Raw genomic sequence first — 20,040 nt, 5'->3', positions numbered from 1 at the left:
CCAAGTAGCCTGGGACCACAGGCGAATGCACCACCATGCCTGGCTAATTTTTTCATTTTTGTAGAGACGAAGTCTCCCTATGTTGCCCAAGCTGGTCTCAAACTCCTGGGTTCAAGCAATCCTCCCGCCTTGGCCTCCCAAACTGTTGGAATTACAAACATGAGTCATCGTGCCTGGCCCTGTCATACATTTTTAATAAAGCAAATTTATCAGGAAAAAATCATTAAGCACTTCTATTAGGTTATTTTGAAAAAGCAAGCTTAGAAAAACAGTATTAAATATTCTATTAAGATCACGCACAAGTTAATGTTTTGGCAATACAAAAATTCATAATTTTAACTGAACAGATGGCAAGTATGTCCAGGGGAAGCCAAAATAAATTTAGGATGTTTTATCCACTTGCCACTTTCAGAGAGCTTCAATTTTATTGGCCTGCAAACCTTTACTCTATAGCTTCAATCAAGAAGTCATTTGTGACTTTGGAGTACTCCTTACACCTTAATTCCAAGTAACAAATAAGATCAATTGATTAAAGCCTATAAGTACTTTTTCTCCTTTGCTTCTCCAAATTATCCTCAGCTCACTATCAAATTTTAAGACATGGCTCATATTTCAGAGCAGATACAAAGTCAGCACAAAAGAAGACCAATAAACAACCTGTAAGTAATGCCCTTTGAATAAAAGTTATTACTAGTTATTAGATCTCTATCCAGCTGGGCTTTCAAGTCACGGTCAAAGTATTCAACGTTTCATATTCTAAAATTTTTCAGGTAACAGGAACAAAATTTCTTTATGCAATGTCGTTTTTAAAATGTAACATTTACATAAACATATACGGCTTGTTTGTTTAGAAGTATTTTTTTATGAGTCACCTTATGCAAACCAGATTTGGAAAACATACATAGAAGCCTAAAGAAAGTAAAGCCCAACTAAGAAATAGAATACATAAATGCAGCAATATATAAATGGAGAGACTGTGAGAAATCTAGCTTTAAGAAACCACAGGCAACTTTCAAAACTTTGCTTGGTTCAGGAAATTTAAGAACATTATGAAGACTACTGTATAATTTTAAAGCCAAATGACTTCTTTATGCAGAAGAAGTAGGGCATAGTGGAAAGGACCCAAGCTTCAGAGTTAGACTTTGGTTCAATCCCAGCTCAGCCACTTGCTATGTGTACACGAATAAGTTACTTAACCTTTTCAGTCTTGATTTCTGGAATATATACATAGATAATTTATGTCACGAGCTTATTCTGTAGATTAGAAATACATATGTATGGCAGTATAAAGTTAAAACAAATGCTTTCCACATGACCCAGCAATCCCACATCACACTAAAATAAAAGCTTATGTTAACACAAAACCTTGTCTACAAAGGTTTATAGCAGCTTTATTCATAATTACCAAAAAACTACAAATAATTTCAGTGTCTCTCAACTGGGTAAGGGATAAACTGGAACATCCATACAATGGGATATTGCTCACAATAAAAGTAACTAACTTACTGATGGCACACAGTAACACAGATGAATCTCAAATGATGTAAATAAGAAATCAGACTTAGGGCCAGGTGCAGTGGCTCACACCTATAATCCCAGCACTTTGGAAGGCCAAGGCAGGGAGGACTGCTTGAGCCCAGGAGGTCGAGGCTGCAGTGAGCCATGATTGTGCCACTGTACTCTAGTCCACACTGCAGAGCAAAATCCTGTCTCAAAAACAAAAGTCAGGCTCAAAAGACTACAATGTTAAATGATTTTATGAATATGACATTCTGGAAAAGGAAAATTTCTAGGAACGGAAAACAAATCAGGTTGCCAAGTACCTGGGGGTTGGGAGAAGGACTGACTACAAGGAAGCAAGAGGGAATTTTGGTGGTGATTTAACTGCTCTACACATTGACTGTGGTAGTGGTGGTCACACAAATATATGTGTTTGTCAAAATCACAGAATTACACACTAAAAAAGGTGAATGTTTCTATATGTAAATTTTTCCTTAATAAAAAAATTTTTATGTTAAGCTAAGTAAAACAAAACCCAAAAGTTTTCATATGCAAAACCTTAAAAAAATGGCTAAACCCATTTTTTGGAATTATGATCTAAATTACAACTGTGCTCCATAAGGCATGTTAATCTTGCATGTTTTTACTTCTCTAATAGTAAAACAAAAGTACATTTGAGTCCCTAAAAATATATTTTAAAAGATAAAGAAACCTATAAGGTATTTAATAAATTCCAAATGTCCACTAGGTCATTACCTCAGTGAGATCCATCATCATGTCTTCTCTCATCCTACATTCTTATCTGCTCTCTTCAGTTTCTCAACATCTTTTTAACATTTTGACTATCTACCACGTCCAAACTTTCAACTTTACATTTTATCAACTAATATAAAATTTGCTTTAAATTTACTTCTCAACAAAATCTACTAGTTTTTCCTCTGATAATACTCTCAGTTTTATCCTTATCATAGCCCTTTTCCCTATCACCTTAGTCCAAGTCCTTATCTCTTGCTCCTGGCTAGCCTTCTTGATTTCAGTCTATGTCTGCTTTCATAGATTCTGTCATAGCTGGCAAACTGATCTGCTCAAAGCCTTCTTTAATTCCTCATTTTTTTCTTGGCACATTGGGTCTGCCCTCACCTAATCAGTGGCACAGTTTTTCTAGTGAAAATAGACTGAAGGATATTTTAATGGGACGGGGAGAAAAATTGGTTTACTACCTTAGTATTACTCTCACAGAAATATGACAAATGGTTTTAGATTATATTAAAAACGTAATATCATTTAGGAAATAAGTAAAAATAGTTCAATTTTAAAAATCAATTAAAATCCAATTTAAATAATCTGAGAGCCCTCAGAATTTATTTGCATTAAATGATGTTATCCCCAAAACAGTCATTCCTAACAAAGCTCTTAATAATTTGCCTTTCTACATAATTTTCTGGTTCTTTCATTATTCAAGAGGTCTGGAACATGTATAAATTCAGCAGATACTTCCCAAATTATGTTTCACATAGAGGTTAAAAGGTATGGGTGTGGGGATTTGTGTAATGTAAGTAATGAGGGTAGAGCAAGGACTTCACCGTCAAGTTAGTTTGGAAATGTTTTTCTTTCTGTACTTTAAACATTTTTTTCTCAGAGTACACTCACTAACATCTCACAGAACACTGGGCAGAGCAGAGTTTGAAATCTTTCTACAGAGGATTGGTTAAATTAAGTCAAAAAAATTTAGTTACCTTTAAGACATAATGCCTATGCCATGGGCAGCAGTTTCCAAATAGCAAACAATTGGGGAATGCAGACACAACTTATGTAGATTTACACTGGTCTTGAATAGCTAAATGAATATATTGCCACTAAATGAGTACGCTGGTGACCGGAAGTGTTTGCATCACGTTGAAGATTTTTTAGAGACACAGAGTCTCATGTTCTTCCCCAAAATTACTGAATTCCAATCTTCAGAATTTTAACAAGATCCCTACATGATTCACATGCATACTGAGGACTGAGAAACACTGGTCTAGAAAAAAGGTTGGCAAACTTTTTCTTAAAAGGGCCAGATAGGGGGCCAGGTGCAGTGGCTCATACCTGTAATCCCAGCACTTTGGGAGTCCGAGGCAGGTGGATTACCAGAGGTCAGGAGTTAGAGACCAGCCTGGCCAACATGGCGAAACCCGGTCTCTACCAAAAATACAAAAATTAGCCAGGCCTAGTGGCGGGTGCCTGTAATCCCAGCTACTTGAGAGGCTGAGACAGGAGAATTACTTGAATCCAGGAGGCGGAGGTTGCAGTGAGCAGCAATGGCGCCTTTGCACTGCAGCCTTGGTGACAAGAGTGAAACTCCGTGTCAAAAAAAATAAAAAAACAGAGGGGGGCGCAGATAGTTAATATTTTCTTTTGCAGGTCATTGCAATCTCTGTTTTAACTACTCAACTATGCTGTTTACCATAATTACAAAAGTTAATATGGTAAGAAGACATAACAAAGATGCATTTACATCTAGGAACAGTGCTTCAAAACACAAGAAGCAAAAAAAAAAAAAAAAAGAATTGAAAAGAAAGTAGACAATTGAGGAACTATAATAGAGATTTTAATCTCTCTATTACAGAACTAGACAGAAAATTAACAAGGCTATAGATATATGAATAACACTACCAACCAACTTAATCTAGCTGATATTTATAGTACACTGTACCCAACAACAGAAGACTCATTATTTTCAAGTGAACATGGAATAAAACATGCCATGCCACAAAGCAAGTGGCCTAAAAGACTAAAATCATACAATGTTCTCCAGCCACATGGAATTAGAAATCAACGGAAAGAAATGTGAGAAACTTTCAAATATTAGGATATCACACAACAAACTTATAAATAACCCATGAGTCAAAGAAGAAATTTCAAAGGAAATTAGAAAACATCTCACCAGGTGGCATAGTACTAACATAATGGGAGACATACAGGTCAGTATAACAAAAGAACTCAAAAATATAACCTTACATTTATGTTTAATTGATTTTAAACAAAGGCACTAAGGCAATTCAATAGGGGAAATGTTAATCTTTTCAACAAATGGTGCTGGGAACAATGAGACATTTATATATTTAAAAAAAAAAACTTAGGTCCTTATCTCATACTATAACTCAAAATGGATCATACACCTAAATGTAACAGTTAAAACAATAATGCTTTTGAAAGAACTGTGACCTAGTGTTGAGCAAAGACTTCTTAGATAAGCTACTAAAAGCAGAGCCCATAAAAGAAAAAGTGGATAAATTGGATTCTGTAAAATTAAAAACTTTTAGTCTTGAAAACTCTTCAAAAAGTGTCATTCAGAAAATAAAAACGGAAGCCAGACAGGGAGTAAACATTTCCAAATCATTTATCTGACAAAGGGCTTGTATCCAGAATATATAAGGAACTCTTAAAACTCAATCAAGACAAATAACCCAGCTTTAAAATAGGCAAAAGATGTGAATATTGAAACAACAAAGTAAATGGCTAATACACACATAAAAAGATGCTCAACATCATTAATCATTAGAGACATAAATTAAAACCACAATGCTATCACCCTACATCTAAATCAAGGGATTCTCAAATAGATCAACTTTAGGAAAGAGCAGAATTGAAGGTGAAAATCAGGAAACTGATGCTCTTAAAATTATCTCTGCTGACAGACTCCTTGGAAAGTTTTTGTGTACCTCCAGTGGTACACACCATATCTGAAGACCACTAGATAATAAAAAGTTTGAGGGCGGAGCAAGATGGCCGAATAGGAACAGCTCCAGTCTCCAACTCCCAGCGCGAGCGACACAGAAGACTGGTGATTTCTGCATTTTCAACTGAGGTACTGGGGTCATCTCACTGGGGAGTGCCAGACAATCGGTGCTGGTCAGCTGCTGCAGCCTGACCAGCGAGAGTTGAAGCAGGGCAAGGCATTGCCTCACCTGGAAAGCGCAAGGGGGAAGGGAATCCCTTTTCCTAGCCAGGGGAACTGAGACACACAACACCTGGAAAATCAGGTAATTCCCACCCCAATACCGTGCTTTAAGCAAACGGGCACACCAGGAGATTATACCCACACCTGGCCGGGAGGGTCCCACGGCCACAGAGCCTCCCTCATTGCTAGCACAGCAGTCTGCGATCTAACCACAAGGCAGCAGCGAGGCTGGGGGAGGGGCGCCCGCCACTGCTGAGGCTTAAGTAGGTAAACAAAGCCCCTGGGAAGTTCGAACTGGGTGGAGCTCACAGCAGCTCAAGGAAACCTGCCTGTCTCTGTAGACTCCACCTCTGGGGACAGGGCACAGCTAAAAAACAACAGGGGAAGTAGCAGAGGCCTGTGCAGACGCTAACGACTCTATCTGACAGCTTTGAAGAGAGCAGTGGATCTCCCAACACGGAGGCTGAGATCTGAGAACGGACAGATTGCCTGCTCAAGTGGGTCCCTGACCCCTGAGTAGCCTAACTGGGAGACATCCCCCACTAGGGGCAGTCTGACACCCCACACCTCACAGGGTGGAGTACACCCCTGAGAGGAAGCTTCCAAAGGAAGAATCAGACAGGTACACTCACTATTCAGCAATATTCTACCTTCTGCAACCTCTGCTGCTGATACCCAGGCAAACAGGGTCTGGAGTGGACCTCAAGCAATCTCCAACAGAGCTACAGCTGAGGGTCCTGACTATTAGAAGAAAAACTATCAAACAGGAAGAACACCTATACCAAAACCCCATCAGTATGTCACCATCATCAAAGACCAGAGGCAGATAACACCACATGGATGGGGAAGAAGCAGGGCAGAAAAGCTGGAAATTCAAAAAATAAGAGCGCATCTCCCCCTGCAAAGGAGCGCAGCTCATCGCCAGCAACGGATCAAAGCTGGTCAGAGAATGACTTTGACGAGATGAGAGAAGAAGGCTTTAGTCCATCAAACTTCTCAGAGCTAAAGGAGGAATTACGTACCCAACGCACACAAACTAAAAATCTTGAAAAAGGAGTGGAAGAATTGATAGCTAGAATAATTAATGCAGAGAAGGTCATAAATGAAATGACAGAGATGAAAACCATGACACAGGAAATACGTGACAAATCCACAAGCTTCAGTAACGGACTCGATCAACTGGAAGAAAGAGTATAAGCGATTGAGGATCAAATGAATGAAATGAAGCGAGAAGAGAAACCAAAAGAAAAAGGAAGAAAAAGAAATGAACAAAGCCTGCAAGAAGTATGGGATTATGTAAAAAGACCAAATCTACGTCTGATTGGGGTGCCTGAAAGTGAGGGGGAAAATGGAACCAAGTTGGAAAACACTCTTCAGGATATCATCCAGGAGAACTTCCCCAACCTAGTAGGGCAGGCCAACATTCAAATTCAGGAAATACAGAGAACACCACAAAGATACTCCTCCAGAAGAGCAACTCCAAGACACATAATTGCCAGATTCACCAAAGTTGAAATGAAGGAAAAAATCTTAAGGGCAGCCAGAGAGAAAGGTCGGGTTACCCACAAAGGGAAGCCCATCAGACTAACAGCAGACCTCTCGGCAGAAACTCTACAAGCCAGAAGAGAGTGGGGGCCAATATTCAACGTTCTTAAAGAAAAGAATTTTAAACCCAGAATTTCATATCCAGCCAAACTAAGTTTCATAAGTGAAGGAGAAATAAAATCCTTTACAGATAAGCAAATGCTCAGAGATTTTGTCACCACCAGGCCTGCCTTACAAGAGACCCTGAAGGAAGCACTAAACATGGAAAGGAATAACCGGTACCAGCCATTGCAAAAACATGCCAAAATGTAAAGACCATCGAGGCTAGGAAGAAACTGCATCAACTAACGAGCAAAATAACCAGTTAATATCATAATGGCAGGATCAAGTTCACACATAACAATATTAACCTTAAATGTTAATGGACTAAATGCTCCAATTAAAAGACACAGACTGGCAAACTGGATAAAGAGTCAAGACCCATCAGTCTGCTGTATTCAGGAGACCCATCTCACATGCAGAGACATACATAGGCTCAAAATAAAGGGATGGAGGAAGATCTACCAAGCAAATGGAAAACAAAAAACAGCAGGGGTTGCAATCCTAGTCTCTGATAAAATAGACTTTAAACCATCAAAGATCAAGAGAGACAAAGAAGGCCATTACATAATGGTAAAGGGATCAATTCAACAGGAAGAGCTAACTATCCTAAATACATATGCACCCAATACAGGAGCACCCAGATTCATAAAGCAAGTCCTTAGAGACTTACAAAGAGACTTAGACTCCCATACAATAATAATGGGAGACTTCAACACTCCACTGTCAACATTAGACAGATCAACGAGACAGAAAGTTAACAAGGATATCCAGGAATTGAACTCATCTCTGCACCAAGCGGACCTAATAGACATCTATAGAACTCTCCACCCCAAATCAACACAATATACATTCTTCTCAGCACCACATCACACTTATTCCAAAATTGACCACATAATTGGAAGTAAAGCACTCCTTAGCAAATGGAAAAGAACAGAAATTATAACAAACTGTCTCTCAGACCACAGTGCAATCAAACTAGAACTCAGGACTAAGAAACTCAATCAAAACCACTCAACTACATGGAAACTGAACAACCTGCTTCTGAATGACTACTGGGTACGCAGCGAAATGAAGGCAGAAAGAAAGATGTTCTTTGAAACCAATGAGAACAAAGATACAACATACCAGAATCTCTGGGACACATTTAAAGCAGTGTGTAGAGGGAAATTTATAGCACTAAATGCCCACAAGAGAAAGCTGGAAAGATCTAAAATTGACACTCTAACATCACAATTAAAAGAACTGGAGGCCGGGCGCGGTGGCTCAAGCCTGTAATCCCAGTACTTTGGGAGGCCGAGATGGGCGGATCACGGGGTCAGGAGATCGAGACCATCCTGGCTAACACAGTGAAACCCCGTCTCTACTAAAAATACAAAAACTAGCCGGGCGAGGTGGCGGGCGCCTGTAGTCCCAGCTCCTCGGGAGGCTGAGGCAGGAGAATGGCGTAAACCCGGGAGGCGGAGCTTGCAGTGAGCTGAGATCCGGCCACTGCACTCCAGTCCGGGCGACAGAGCGAGACTCCGCCTCAAAAAAAAAAAACTGGAGAAGCAAGAGCAAACACATTCAAAAGCTAGCAGAAGGCAAGAAATAACTAAGATCAGAGCAGAACTGAAGGAGATAGAGACACAAAAAACCCTCCAAAAAATCAATGAATCCAGGAGATGGTTTTTTGAAAAAATCAACAAAATTGACAGACCGCTAGCAAGAATAATAAAGAAAAGAGAGAAGAATCAAATAGACGCAATAAAAAATGATAAAGGGGATATCACCACCGACCCCACAGAAATACAAACTACCATCAGAGAATACTATAAACACCTCTACGCAAATAAATTAGAAAATCTAGAAGAAATGGATAATTTCCTGGACACTTACACTCTTCCAAGCTAAACCAGGAAGAAGTTGAATCCCTGAATAGACCAATAGCAGGCTCTGAAATTGAGGCAATAATTAATAGCCTACCAACCAAAAAAAGCCCAGGACCAAATGGATTCACAGCTGAATTCTACCAGAGATACAAGGAGGAGCTGGTACCATTCCTTCTGAAACTATTCTAATCAATAGAAAAAGAGGGAATCCTCCCTAACTCATTTTATGAGGCCAACATCATCCTGATACCAAAGCCTGGCAGAGACACAACAAAAAAAGAAAATTTTAGACCAATATCCCTGATGAACATCGATGCAAAAATCCTCAATAAAATACTGGCAAACCGGATTCAGCAGCACATCAAAAAGCTTATCCACCATGATCAAGTGGGCTTCATCCCTGGGATGCAAGGCTGGTTCAACATTCGCAAATCAATAAATGTAATCCAGCATATAAACAGAACCAAAGACAAGAACCACATGATTATCTCAATAGATGCAGAAAAGGCTTTTGACAAAATTCAACAGCCCTTCATGCTAAAAACGCTCAATAAATTCAGTATTGATGGAACGTACCTCAAAATAATAAGAGCTATTTATGACAAATGTTAGTTTTCTAAGACTCTTTAATCGATGAATGTTTCACTAATGAACAGTCAGGAAGTGGGAGGCATCTCAATGCTGAGTGTTCATAACATTTTGGTACATCTTTGCTAAAGATCAAACAAATTATCCTCTTGAAACACATTCAGTGCTTCAATTCCATGAACAAAATTAAATAAGAGCAAATATGAGTATCCTTTTGAAATCAGGAACTTGACCTTACAACTTTAATTTCAATTATTGAAGTTAGCATTTTATTACATGTCATTGGGGTTGATGGACAAACAATAAGCTTACCTGCCAGGAAACTGCTCCCAAAATCGCTGTTGCAAGAAGACTAAAAAACACCAACTGCTCAGAAATCAAGCAAAAATGGCGCATCCCTTTGGATGCCATGATTCTATCAAGGCTATTGTAATCTGTCCTGTGGGTAAAATATACTTTATGGCAGTCATTTAATTTGGTATGGAATCCCCAAAGAGTTAAAAGAAAAATAATATGACAAATCATCCAGAAAATTCCAAAAATGGAAAAGCCAGGTATTACAAAATACCAGAGATGAGTGTCTCTAAGTTTAAATGCTGAAAGAATAAAAAATGTAAGCTCAATCATTCCAGCAAAAACAACTGAAAGTCTTCTACAAATTCTTCCACGGTACAAAAAGGGTTTCCATCTTTCAGTTACTGAAAGTCCACTAAAATAAATGTCAAGGAAAGGATCAGTTATCAGGCAAATAAAAAAACATGCAAAAGCAATCAGATTTTTGGGAGTTTCCAATGAGGAAAAAAATAACAAAACTGCAAAAATAACTAAGTTTGGAATAGCTAAGAAAGATTTCATTCTCAGATCAATAATCAGCATAGCCAGAGCCACAACAAGCAAAATGACACTCAGAGACTTCTCCACCAACATAGTTGTGCTGGCAATGGCAAATCCAACAAGCTCCAGAAATTCAATTGTGGTTAGTAAAGTGGGTCGATGACGGACGTAACCAGAAATTCTCTCCACCAGAGAGCACAATATCCTTAATACTATGGATGTCAGAAGCAAATATTTGGTTGATTCTTCTTTTACATCATTTTTAAAGAATGAATTATCAAGAAAACATAGGAGGCCAAGCAAGAATCCAAACCAAAGATTGGAGAGACTTAAACTTGCTGCTTCCATTGAAAAATAATAATAGAGTATGCTGGCGATTCCAAGAACAAAAAGACCAAGAATAAAAATTACCAAAATTAAGGAATTTGCTGTTTTTTCCCATCTTACGTATAGACCTAAGCATATAGCAACCAATAAATTGATTCTGGCTAAATAGCCAAGATACCGCACTGAAGAATGCATGTTTACTTCTCTATTTACTTCTTCCAGTCTTGTCATTGCTAAATAGAGACAATGACTAAAGCAGTAACGCAGTGATTTACACATGTAACCAGCAATGTGGGCTTTTCCCTCACGTTACAAAAATTAACCGCTTGTATTTCATCCAGTATATCCAGTGTATCCGCAACTCCTATTTCAACATTTTCTCTCGTGGAAATTTTGTTTATAGTGATCTAAAAAGAAAAAGAAAAGATTTCAGAGTTAATTTTATATAATTTACTCATTATTTTATATAAAGATGCATATAAAAAGTGAAAAAATCCAGTTTAAAAACTGAAATCCAGTTTACAACCTGATTTGCAATATCTTAATGATTACTGTTTCTGGCTTAAAACTTGGCAGTTTATCCAAACAGACATGGCTGTGCCTTCTACTTATCATATGCTATGACTGCATGAATAGAATTGTTCTTCCAGAGATAGTGAAGAATTCACCTAATCCATTCTGGTTTAAATATCTGGCTTTTCAACAACAAGTAAATGTGATATGTTAGCTTTAGCTTAGATTGTAGCGGGTTTTGGTACAACATACAGCTACTTAGTTCTTAAAGCAAATGAAGGACTTCATTGTTACCTCTAATTTGAAAAGCACTTGTATATACTAGTAGTAACAGCAACCATTACTACCTGCCAAATATCCCCTACATCTTTTTACAAGGCAGCTCTAGAATGTTACACAAGGTCTTTACATTGTTTAACTAATAAACTCACTAGAATTAAAGTTACTCAGTCCCTAAAGTTGAGCCATAATTCTCCCTGTACTTTTACCTCTATTAAATTACTCTGATTACTAAACACTATCTCTATAGAAACCAATTCCTGATCAATTCCAAGTCAAAAATGAAAAACTGAAATGCTCATTCTATAGTCATTATAAAGTAAATGAAGAACTTTTCAATTCTACTTAAACAAATGTTACTACAATTATTTGTTAGAGGACCCAGGAAATTAAAGCTTCCAAAAGTCACATCTAAAAAATGATAGTAGTCAAAAAATGATTTAACCATCTATTATAATTCTTCAAAATTTCCTAGTATACTGTTTCAAAAGAACTGATCAATGGTTCATGGTAACTCTATCTAAAGAGAACCCAATCAGATACTTAAAAAGAAACTAGAGCCAGGCATGGTGGCTCTCTCCTATAATCCCAGAACTTTGGGAGGCTGAGGCAGGCGGATCACTTGAGGTCAGGAGTTAGAGACCAGCCTGGCCAACATGATAAAACCCCGTCTCTACTAAAAATACAAAAATTAGCTGGGTGTGGTGGCAGGCATCTGTAATCCCAGCTACTCGAGAGGCTGAGGCAGGAGAATCGCTTGAACCCAGGAGGCGGAGGTTGCAGTGAGCCGAGATTGCGCCACTGGATTCCAGCCTGGGGGATAGAGTGAGACTCTGCCTCCAAAAAACAAACAAACAAACAAACAAAAAATACTAGTTTGTGATTAGTTTATTTGTACTTTCTTAATAGCTGTACACTAAAAGGCTCATGAGAAATATGAGAACCTAGAATCAACTCTTAGTACTCATTTGGCTGGAGAGGAATGTTACTAAAGCAATCTTAGCGTCTCTGGGAAGTTCCAAGTATTATTACTTACTTTGCTGTTATATGTTCAACAAGCATTTTTTTTTGAATTTTTACAACTAAGTCTATTTAAGTATTCCAACTTATTTGCCTTAATTAAATTTGTATTCACTTATGTCTTAAGGTACCACATGTTAAAGAAAATGTCTTCCTTTGGTATATTTTGGTTTATCTTTTTAACTTGAGTGTGAGAAACTGACAAAATCTGGAATGCACTGAGGTTTTTTAAAAACATCACTATTGTGTGTTATAAAATAATTCAACAAATACATTAGAATATTTATCCTCAAAGAGCTGATGGTACAATCTGGGCTCAGACTACTGAACACTGCTGGACAGGAGGGAAAAAAAATCACACACTAGGCTAAATAGTACCACTCTAAATCCATGGAACATCCTTCCCTGGTCAACATTCTTCTCCATTCTTGTGACTACTCAAAACCCTACTTACTCTCTTCAAATCTCTGATACCCTACTTCTTCCTATTGCATTCTCACCAGATGATTCTGCCTCCTAGAGAGTCATCAAAAGGGAGTTCACTTGAGTTCCCAAGTCCACAAACCCATCTCTGCTTATATGTACAAATATAAGGAAAGATGGCTGTTGCTTCTCTCTCTAAGGTTAAATCTTTCAGCCATGTTGTGCATCTTTCCTTCTGCCTCTTCCAGAACATCAGACTCTCTCCTCTCCACAAACTCTCACTTTTATCTATTAGTATTTAAACATTTATAAACCTGTTTCTTTTAAAAACAATACCAAAAAAGTCAAGAAACAAAACAAAAACAATCCTTGCTAATCCCCATATCCTATATGAAACTCAATCTTGTGTCCTTTTGACAGCTGGGAGGTAGTTGCTTTACTTCTTACCCACTCACTTTTCAAACCACTAAATGGTGTTTCCCACCACACAACTGCTCTGCTAAGTGCTGAAATGACCTGTAAATTCCTAAATCCAATGGGTACTTTTCACTCAGTATCCTGCATACCCTTTTCTCGGGGGTTGGGGGGGAGATGGGGGAACGGAGTCTCGATCTGTTGTCCAGGCCGAGTGCAGTGTCAGGATCTCGGCTTGCTGCAACCTCCGACTATCGGGTTCAGGTGATTCTCCTGCTATCGGGTTCAAGCGATTCTCCTGCCTCAGCCTCCAGAGTAGCTGGGATTACAGGCGCCCATCACCATACCCAGTTAATTTTTGTATTTTTAGTAGAGATGGGGTTTCACCATATTGGCCAGGCTGGTCTCAAACTCCTCACATCAGGTGATCCACCGGCCTCGCCATCCAAAGTTCTGGGATTACAGGCACAAGCTACCGCGCCTGGCCTTTTTTTTTTTTTTTTTTGAGACGGAGTTTCACTCTTGTTGCCCAGGCTGGAATACAATGGAGTGATCTCGTCTCACCGCAACCTCGGCCTCCCAGGTTAAAGAGATTCTCCTGCCTCAGCCTCCCAAGTAGCTGGATTACAGGCATGCGCCACCACACCCAGCTAATTTTGCATTTTTAGTAGAGACAGGGTTTCTCCATGTTGGTCAGGCTGCTCTCCAACTCCCGACCTCAGGTGATCCGCCGGCCTTTGCCTCCTGAAGTGCTAGGATTACAGGCGTGAGCTACTGCGCCCGGCCGTATCCTGCATATTCTTTAAACAAACTTACATTGTTGATTTCTCTCTCTTTCCAAACCATTCCTTTTCGTGGGCATCCAAAGACTAAGTCTCCAGATTTTTTTTCTTAATTCATTGGTTTTCCCTCTTCCGTCTCCTTGAAGGCTCTTCATTCTCAATCCATCCTTTGTAATGTTCAACCCCAAACCTAGGCTTTTCTCTCACTACATACTTTCTCTAAGCAATGTCATTTATTTCTATGTCTTCAATTATTATCTCTCTACTTAAGTGCACACATATATTAATCTACTACAGAAACTGAAGCACCAGCTCTGTTCTGCACTGTTAACAGAGGTAAATACCTGGAAACAAAGTAAATGTAAACATGTAAAAAAAAAAAATTAGTCAAGTACAGTGCATCCATATAATGCAATATATGCAGTTACCTTCTGACGGACCAAAATCAACATGGCAGATTGTTTTTAAATGGCTAATTTACAAAAGTCTTTCCCCATCCTGATCTTCTTCAAAAGACAGCCTGAGTTAGAGAATAATAGAAAAACATTACAATCCTTTTCAATTGGTTTGCCATCATTAATGATTCAATGGACAATTATTCCAGAGGTAGATTAAAATGGAGCATAGAAGATTCAATATGCATATGGGAAAAATTAACTAATCACTGCCAAAGTCTGATTATTTAATAAAGCCTTACATACTACTCTAACCCTCCTCTCCACCATCATCTACATTTAACCCTCACCAAGTCCTGTCTACTATTCTTCCCAAACATTTTTTAAGTGTTTCTACTTCTCGTCCCCAGGGTCACCATCCCGATTTTGGCCACCATCATGTTGAACATTTCCCTGTATCCACTCTTGCCCTTTCTAAGAAGTGTACTTTTTAAAACAAAAATGTAGCACTCCACTATGTAAAATGCTCCAATGGCGTCCCATCACCCTTAACAATAAAGTCAAAACTCCTTCAACGCCTTATAAGGCTCTCCGCGTTGAGCCTGAATAACTCTCCTGCCTCATCTGTTACCACTCTTCCTCTCACAGTTTGTTTTCCAAACTTACTGACCTTTCAATTACAAACTGCACAAATGCTATTCCCAAGCCAGGTACACTCCTTTTCCTCCTCCTGGCCCCACCCCAGTGCTCACACCTGGCTTACTCCAACTTTTCAGGTCTCAGATAAAACATTTTCTTAAGAGATTATCCTTGCCCCCTTCCCATTACATGACCCCCGTACTTTCTCTGTTACATACCATCACTTATTTCATGTCTGCTTTTCCCACTAGATCAAAAGGTCTCTGAGGGTTTGTCTTCAATACTGTACACCCAGTGACTAGTAAAAATTCGGCATCAAGAAGGTATTCAATAAATGCTTGTTGAAAAATAAAGACTAATACAGAAATAACTACATTTAACAACAATGGTCGCCATTGGACACTTATTAATGCATAAAGAAAATACAGAACTTAGCTAATATCTCACAACTAATAACTGGTAGTACTAAGGGAGATTCCATAAATGTTTGGTTTCTCTTTCAGCTTTCCACCAGTCTTTACTTAATTCACCCAAATTCTTCCAAACCAATTCTCTCTCCATGTCCTACCTCTAGGGAATGACTTGAGGCATACCGTATTACTTGCATTATCTTTCACTCAGAAACTTTCTGTCCCATCTAGAAGTGTCAAGGCTGAAACAACTACACTGAAAAAACAGGGCCAGGGAATTTCAGTGCTTCGGTTCTGAGTTACTGATAACTATTTGAGCCATCTCATACGAGGAAAATGGTATCTCGAATATTAAACTCCTCGGCACTAGAGCAGCAATAGCAATTTCTCTCCCTTTCGGCCTCCTTTTTAGCGAGATGTAGGAGGTCCGACAAGGAGCTTGGCTGTTCTCCACCATTCTCTACCTCGGGAGAACGCGACCACAACGTGGCGCCCAGTTAAGGGGGAACCCTGGCAAGATACGGAGAGGCGCTCACATACCCTCCAATCTCCAACCACCACTGTCAACTCCTCCAGGGACAGGTATCCTACCCCAGCCCTGGGAGGCCGGCTGGGCGGAGCTTGGGGTCCACCACACGGAGCCCTGGCGGTGTCTGTACCTAGATCTCGTCGCCCTGCCGTCCATCCATTTCTCCCTACCTGACTCGGCCGTCGCCACCAACGCGCTCTCCCAAACCTCGGAATCAGTTCCAAAACCAAACCAAAAAGGGGGAGGGCAGACAAGGCTTCAGCCTGCGACTGAGAACAGGGAGGCGGCACGCCTTGGGGAACGAGGGCCCGAGCCCATACGCGCTAATACAGGCCAGTGTTTGTGGAAACTTTCTCCGTTACCGGCCCGGCCGCGACCGCCATGTTTCCGCTGCCAAAAATCCGCGACGGTACGGAACGCCGCCGGGGTCAAACTGCGCGGCGCGCGTCCTTCCCGAGGCCCGGCCCCCTCCCCGCCCAAACCCGCGCGCCGCCGCGCACCGAGGTGAGCAAGGCGCTCAGGGAGTGTCAACTGCCCCACCTAAGGCGCCTGACTTCCTCGAGCCAAAGTCGACTCTTGGGACCTGGAATCAGTGGCTGAGAACAGACAGCGGGAAGACCACCAAAGATCAGGCTGACAGTGCCCGTCAAGCATCTAGGCCACCGCCTCGGGCTGGACCAAACGGGGACAGGGCGGACGGGACTGCTACGCGTGGGCTGTAAATACTGCGGGAGGCGTTGCTGCCCTTTAATATATATGGCATAATATATGGCTTTGTAACCAGCTCAGCCCCAAGCTCCTTAGGCTCGCCCTCAGAACCCTTCAGTTCCTCAAATGCCGGGACATGTCGGGTTTTGCTAAACATTAAATCACCTCAGCATAGTGCCTGACACAAAGTTAACACTTAAATACTTGTAAAATAATAATGTACAATAGGCTCTCCACATCCCTAGTTCTCTCCTCCCACTTATTTTGCATATATTATCTATATTTTTCCTATTTTCGATAATAGAGTGTGAATTTCCTAATTTTCATAATAGATGTTGGGGGTTGGTGTGGCCAGCACTTCTATAGGAATTAACAACCCTCAGATTGAGATTCTGCATATGTAGATGAAAATTTTGAGTTAGATTCTCTCTAGACTCCTAAAAGCAATCACAACTCAACTTCCCAAATCTGTAACTAGCTCTCTGGGAACACCAGTGTCACATTTCCAACTACTGCTAGATGTTTCTACTCAAATATATTGTCATCACGTCCAACTCAACTTGCCTTTAATGGACATTTATATATATTTATTATGCTTTCCATTTGAATCCCCTTCCGTATTTGGAGAATTCCCCACCTTAGTTAAGAGTCTCATGGCTGCGGCTGAAATGCTGAACCCTTGTTTAACCAATCGTGTACCCGCTGGAAGCCATGAGTCAAAAAAGGTACAGAAAGCTACACTCCCAGGTCACCTATAGGAGTATAGCAAGTGTAGAAACCGAGAACCCATCCCCAACAGCAAAGTAAGCTTCTGGGGCAGTAGTGAGAGTATTGGCATCCACCATTAACATGTCAGAGATGGAAGATGCCTATGCTTGGTGAAGGTCACAACCCCAGAACCCTTTCCCAATCTGTTCTGTAGCCTGTTAACAGTCTCTGTGTACATTTCTGGGTAGCCTGTGACAGACTCTGTACTATATAGCCATGAGGCAGGAGAATAGGGTCTGAAGGCAAGGAACTTAAGGCTGATTCATGCTGACTTCCTAGAACTAAATCAAAAGGAAAGCCCCAACTTTCCACACCTGAGGAACAAAAGAACCCGTCCCCCTCCCCCACCACCTGCCTTTTCTGCGTGGCAGACGGAAAATTGAAAGTACCTCTGATTGGTTGCTTTCCACAACTAATCAGATGTTTACATAGTGTGTAACCTTTGTAACTTCGCTTCAGGCTCTGATTGGTTGCTTTCCGCTATCAGACTGATTGTGGGCCACTATATTTGCGTGGGGTGTACACCAAGTGGCCAATGGGAAAGCTCTAGGGGTATTTATACCCCAGAAAATTCTATAACCCGGCCGCCCAGCTCTTGAGTCCCATGTTCCGGCTGCTCACGCCCTGTGGAGTGTACTTTCATTTTCAGTCTCTGCTTTTGTTACTTCCTTCCTTGCTTTGTTTGTGCGTTTTGTCCAATTCCTTGTTCAAGATGCCAAGAACCTGGACACCCTCCACCAGTAACAGCCAGAGGTAGTTTCTGGCCATGTAGGTGCAAGCCTCAATCTCCAGTTATCCTTTGAGCTACTTAGCGTCCTCCAGTAAACTTACTTTCTGCTTAAATTAGCTACAGCTGCGTTCTGTTGCTTAGCGCTAAGACCAGCTCACTAAATCAGTGGTTTTTCATCATCTTCCTCTGACCTGGTCTTCTGCCTTATGACTTTAAAACCATTTTTGATGCTTGTTATCTTGTCCTTATACTTTAGAATACTTCAGTGAGATGTGTGTATGTTTGAAAGTTAATCTGCACAGCTCAGGGTGGGTAATTGGCATTTGAAAGACTAATAAAAAATGTTCACTGCAGAGTTGAATGCACAGATGCTTCCAGTATCACCATGTAAATCTGCACTAGATGTACCTTAGCATAAAGGATTAGAAAGAATTCTTCATTGTGGAAACAAGATATTCAAGATATGTGACTGGCTAGAATATTGTACAAGCGCCTCTTTGCATAACTATGGAGTAGAAATCTGAGTGTTGCAGACTGACACCCTTCAGAATGGCTGTTAGTCTAGACTTAATATTTTGCCACAAAGTACTGTTTGTACTGTTTTTTTGTGTCTGCTTGCTTATAAGATTTGTGTAGTAGCATTCAGTCTGAGACTTGTTTTAACTGTAGGACACTACTTAGTACCAAGGGAAAAGAAAGATAGCCTTGTCAATCTTTATTGAAGGCTACCGGTATTTACCAAAAAAAATTTCACAGTTATGAATGACCAAGTGCTGTTCATTTTCATCCACCCTCTCTCTTGCATTTATTATTTCCCATCAACTTCTGTTGCTTCTACTCTGTTACGGTATTACTTCAGTAACCTCTATGCTGGTCATCTTGATTTCAGCCTCAGCTCAGTCTAATCCATTACACAGGCCCCTGGCTGATACTCTCAGAGTACCACACTTTGTCACATCTGGGATTAAAACCAGTGACTTGGCCGGGTGCAGTGGCTCATGCCTGTAATCCCAGCACTTTGTGAGGCTGAGGCGGGCGGATCACAAGGTCAGGAGATCGAGACCTCCTGGCTACCACGGTGAAACCCCGTCTCTACTGAAAATACAAAAAATTAGCCAGGCGTGGTGGTGGGAGCCTGTAGTCTCAGCTACTCGGGAGGCTGAGGCAGGAGAATGGCGTGAACCCGGGAGGCGGAGCTTGCAGTGAGCCTAGATCACGCCACTGCACTCCAGCCTGGGCCACAGAGCGAGACTCTGTCTCAAAAAAAAAAAAAAAAAAGTGACTTACACAGGCTACAGAATAAAGTCCAAATTCATTCTGGCACCTGAGGCCCTCAAGGACCCGATCTAAATCCCCCTTTATCCTGAAAGTAGAAGTGTCAGGGTAAGATTCTGACATCTGGTACATCCACAGCCAAACACCTAAATATAAAACAGCCACCTGGGAAACATTGCAGAGACTGGTGATTTCAGGTTCTGGTTAATGATGGCGGTATAATGATCCTAATCACTGGAATATCCATTCTTTAACACCTGCTTCTATACAGACAAAGTCTGTGTGCTTCAGGCCAGGAATATCACCTGAGGAGTTATTTCAGACTAGGAACACCTGATGAAAATAAATCATGATAATAAGAAAAGGAAGAGGGAGCAGCACCCATCACAGGAGGTACTCCGATCCTATCACACATTCCAGTCCTCCGGCAGGGAGTCACAGATGAATC

General features: G+C 40.5%; 1 protein-coding gene across 4 annotated transcripts in view; it reads right to left on the bottom strand.

The window, feature by feature from the left end:
* The window catches only part of TMEM168 (transmembrane protein 168), a 29,918-nt gene extending 13,087 nt beyond the window's left edge, over positions 1–16,831 (bottom strand). Inside the window, exons 1-4 of one of the 4 annotated variants that reach the window (XM_033192321.1) lie at positions 16,282–16,831; positions 15,391–15,470; positions 14,567–14,658; positions 9,859–11,114 (exon numbers count right to left, since the gene is read on the bottom strand). In XM_033192321.1, coding sequence (XP_033048212.1) covers positions 9,859–10,986 — 1,128 coding nt within the window. In that variant the 5' untranslated portion in view covers positions 10,987–11,114; positions 14,567–14,658; positions 15,391–15,470; positions 16,282–16,831. Of the gene's footprint in view, positions 1–9,858; positions 11,115–14,566; positions 14,659–15,390; positions 15,471–16,281 lie in introns of those variants that run through there. The other 3 variants (XM_033192319.1, XM_033192322.1, XM_033192323.1) reach the window with 3 other exon arrangements.
* Positions 16,832–20,040: the final 3,209 nt, after the last annotated feature.

This window comes from Trachypithecus francoisi, unplaced genomic scaffold, assembly GCF_009764315.1.
Source record: "Trachypithecus francoisi isolate TF-2019V2 unplaced genomic scaffold, Tfra_2.0 Lachesis_group4, whole genome shotgun sequence".
In the NCBI taxonomy this organism is placed as follows: Eukaryota; Metazoa; Chordata; class Mammalia; order Primates; family Cercopithecidae; genus Trachypithecus; species Trachypithecus francoisi.
The sequence above is the reverse complement of the archived record's forward strand: the minus strand, read 5'-3'. Positions and strand labels throughout refer to the sequence as shown.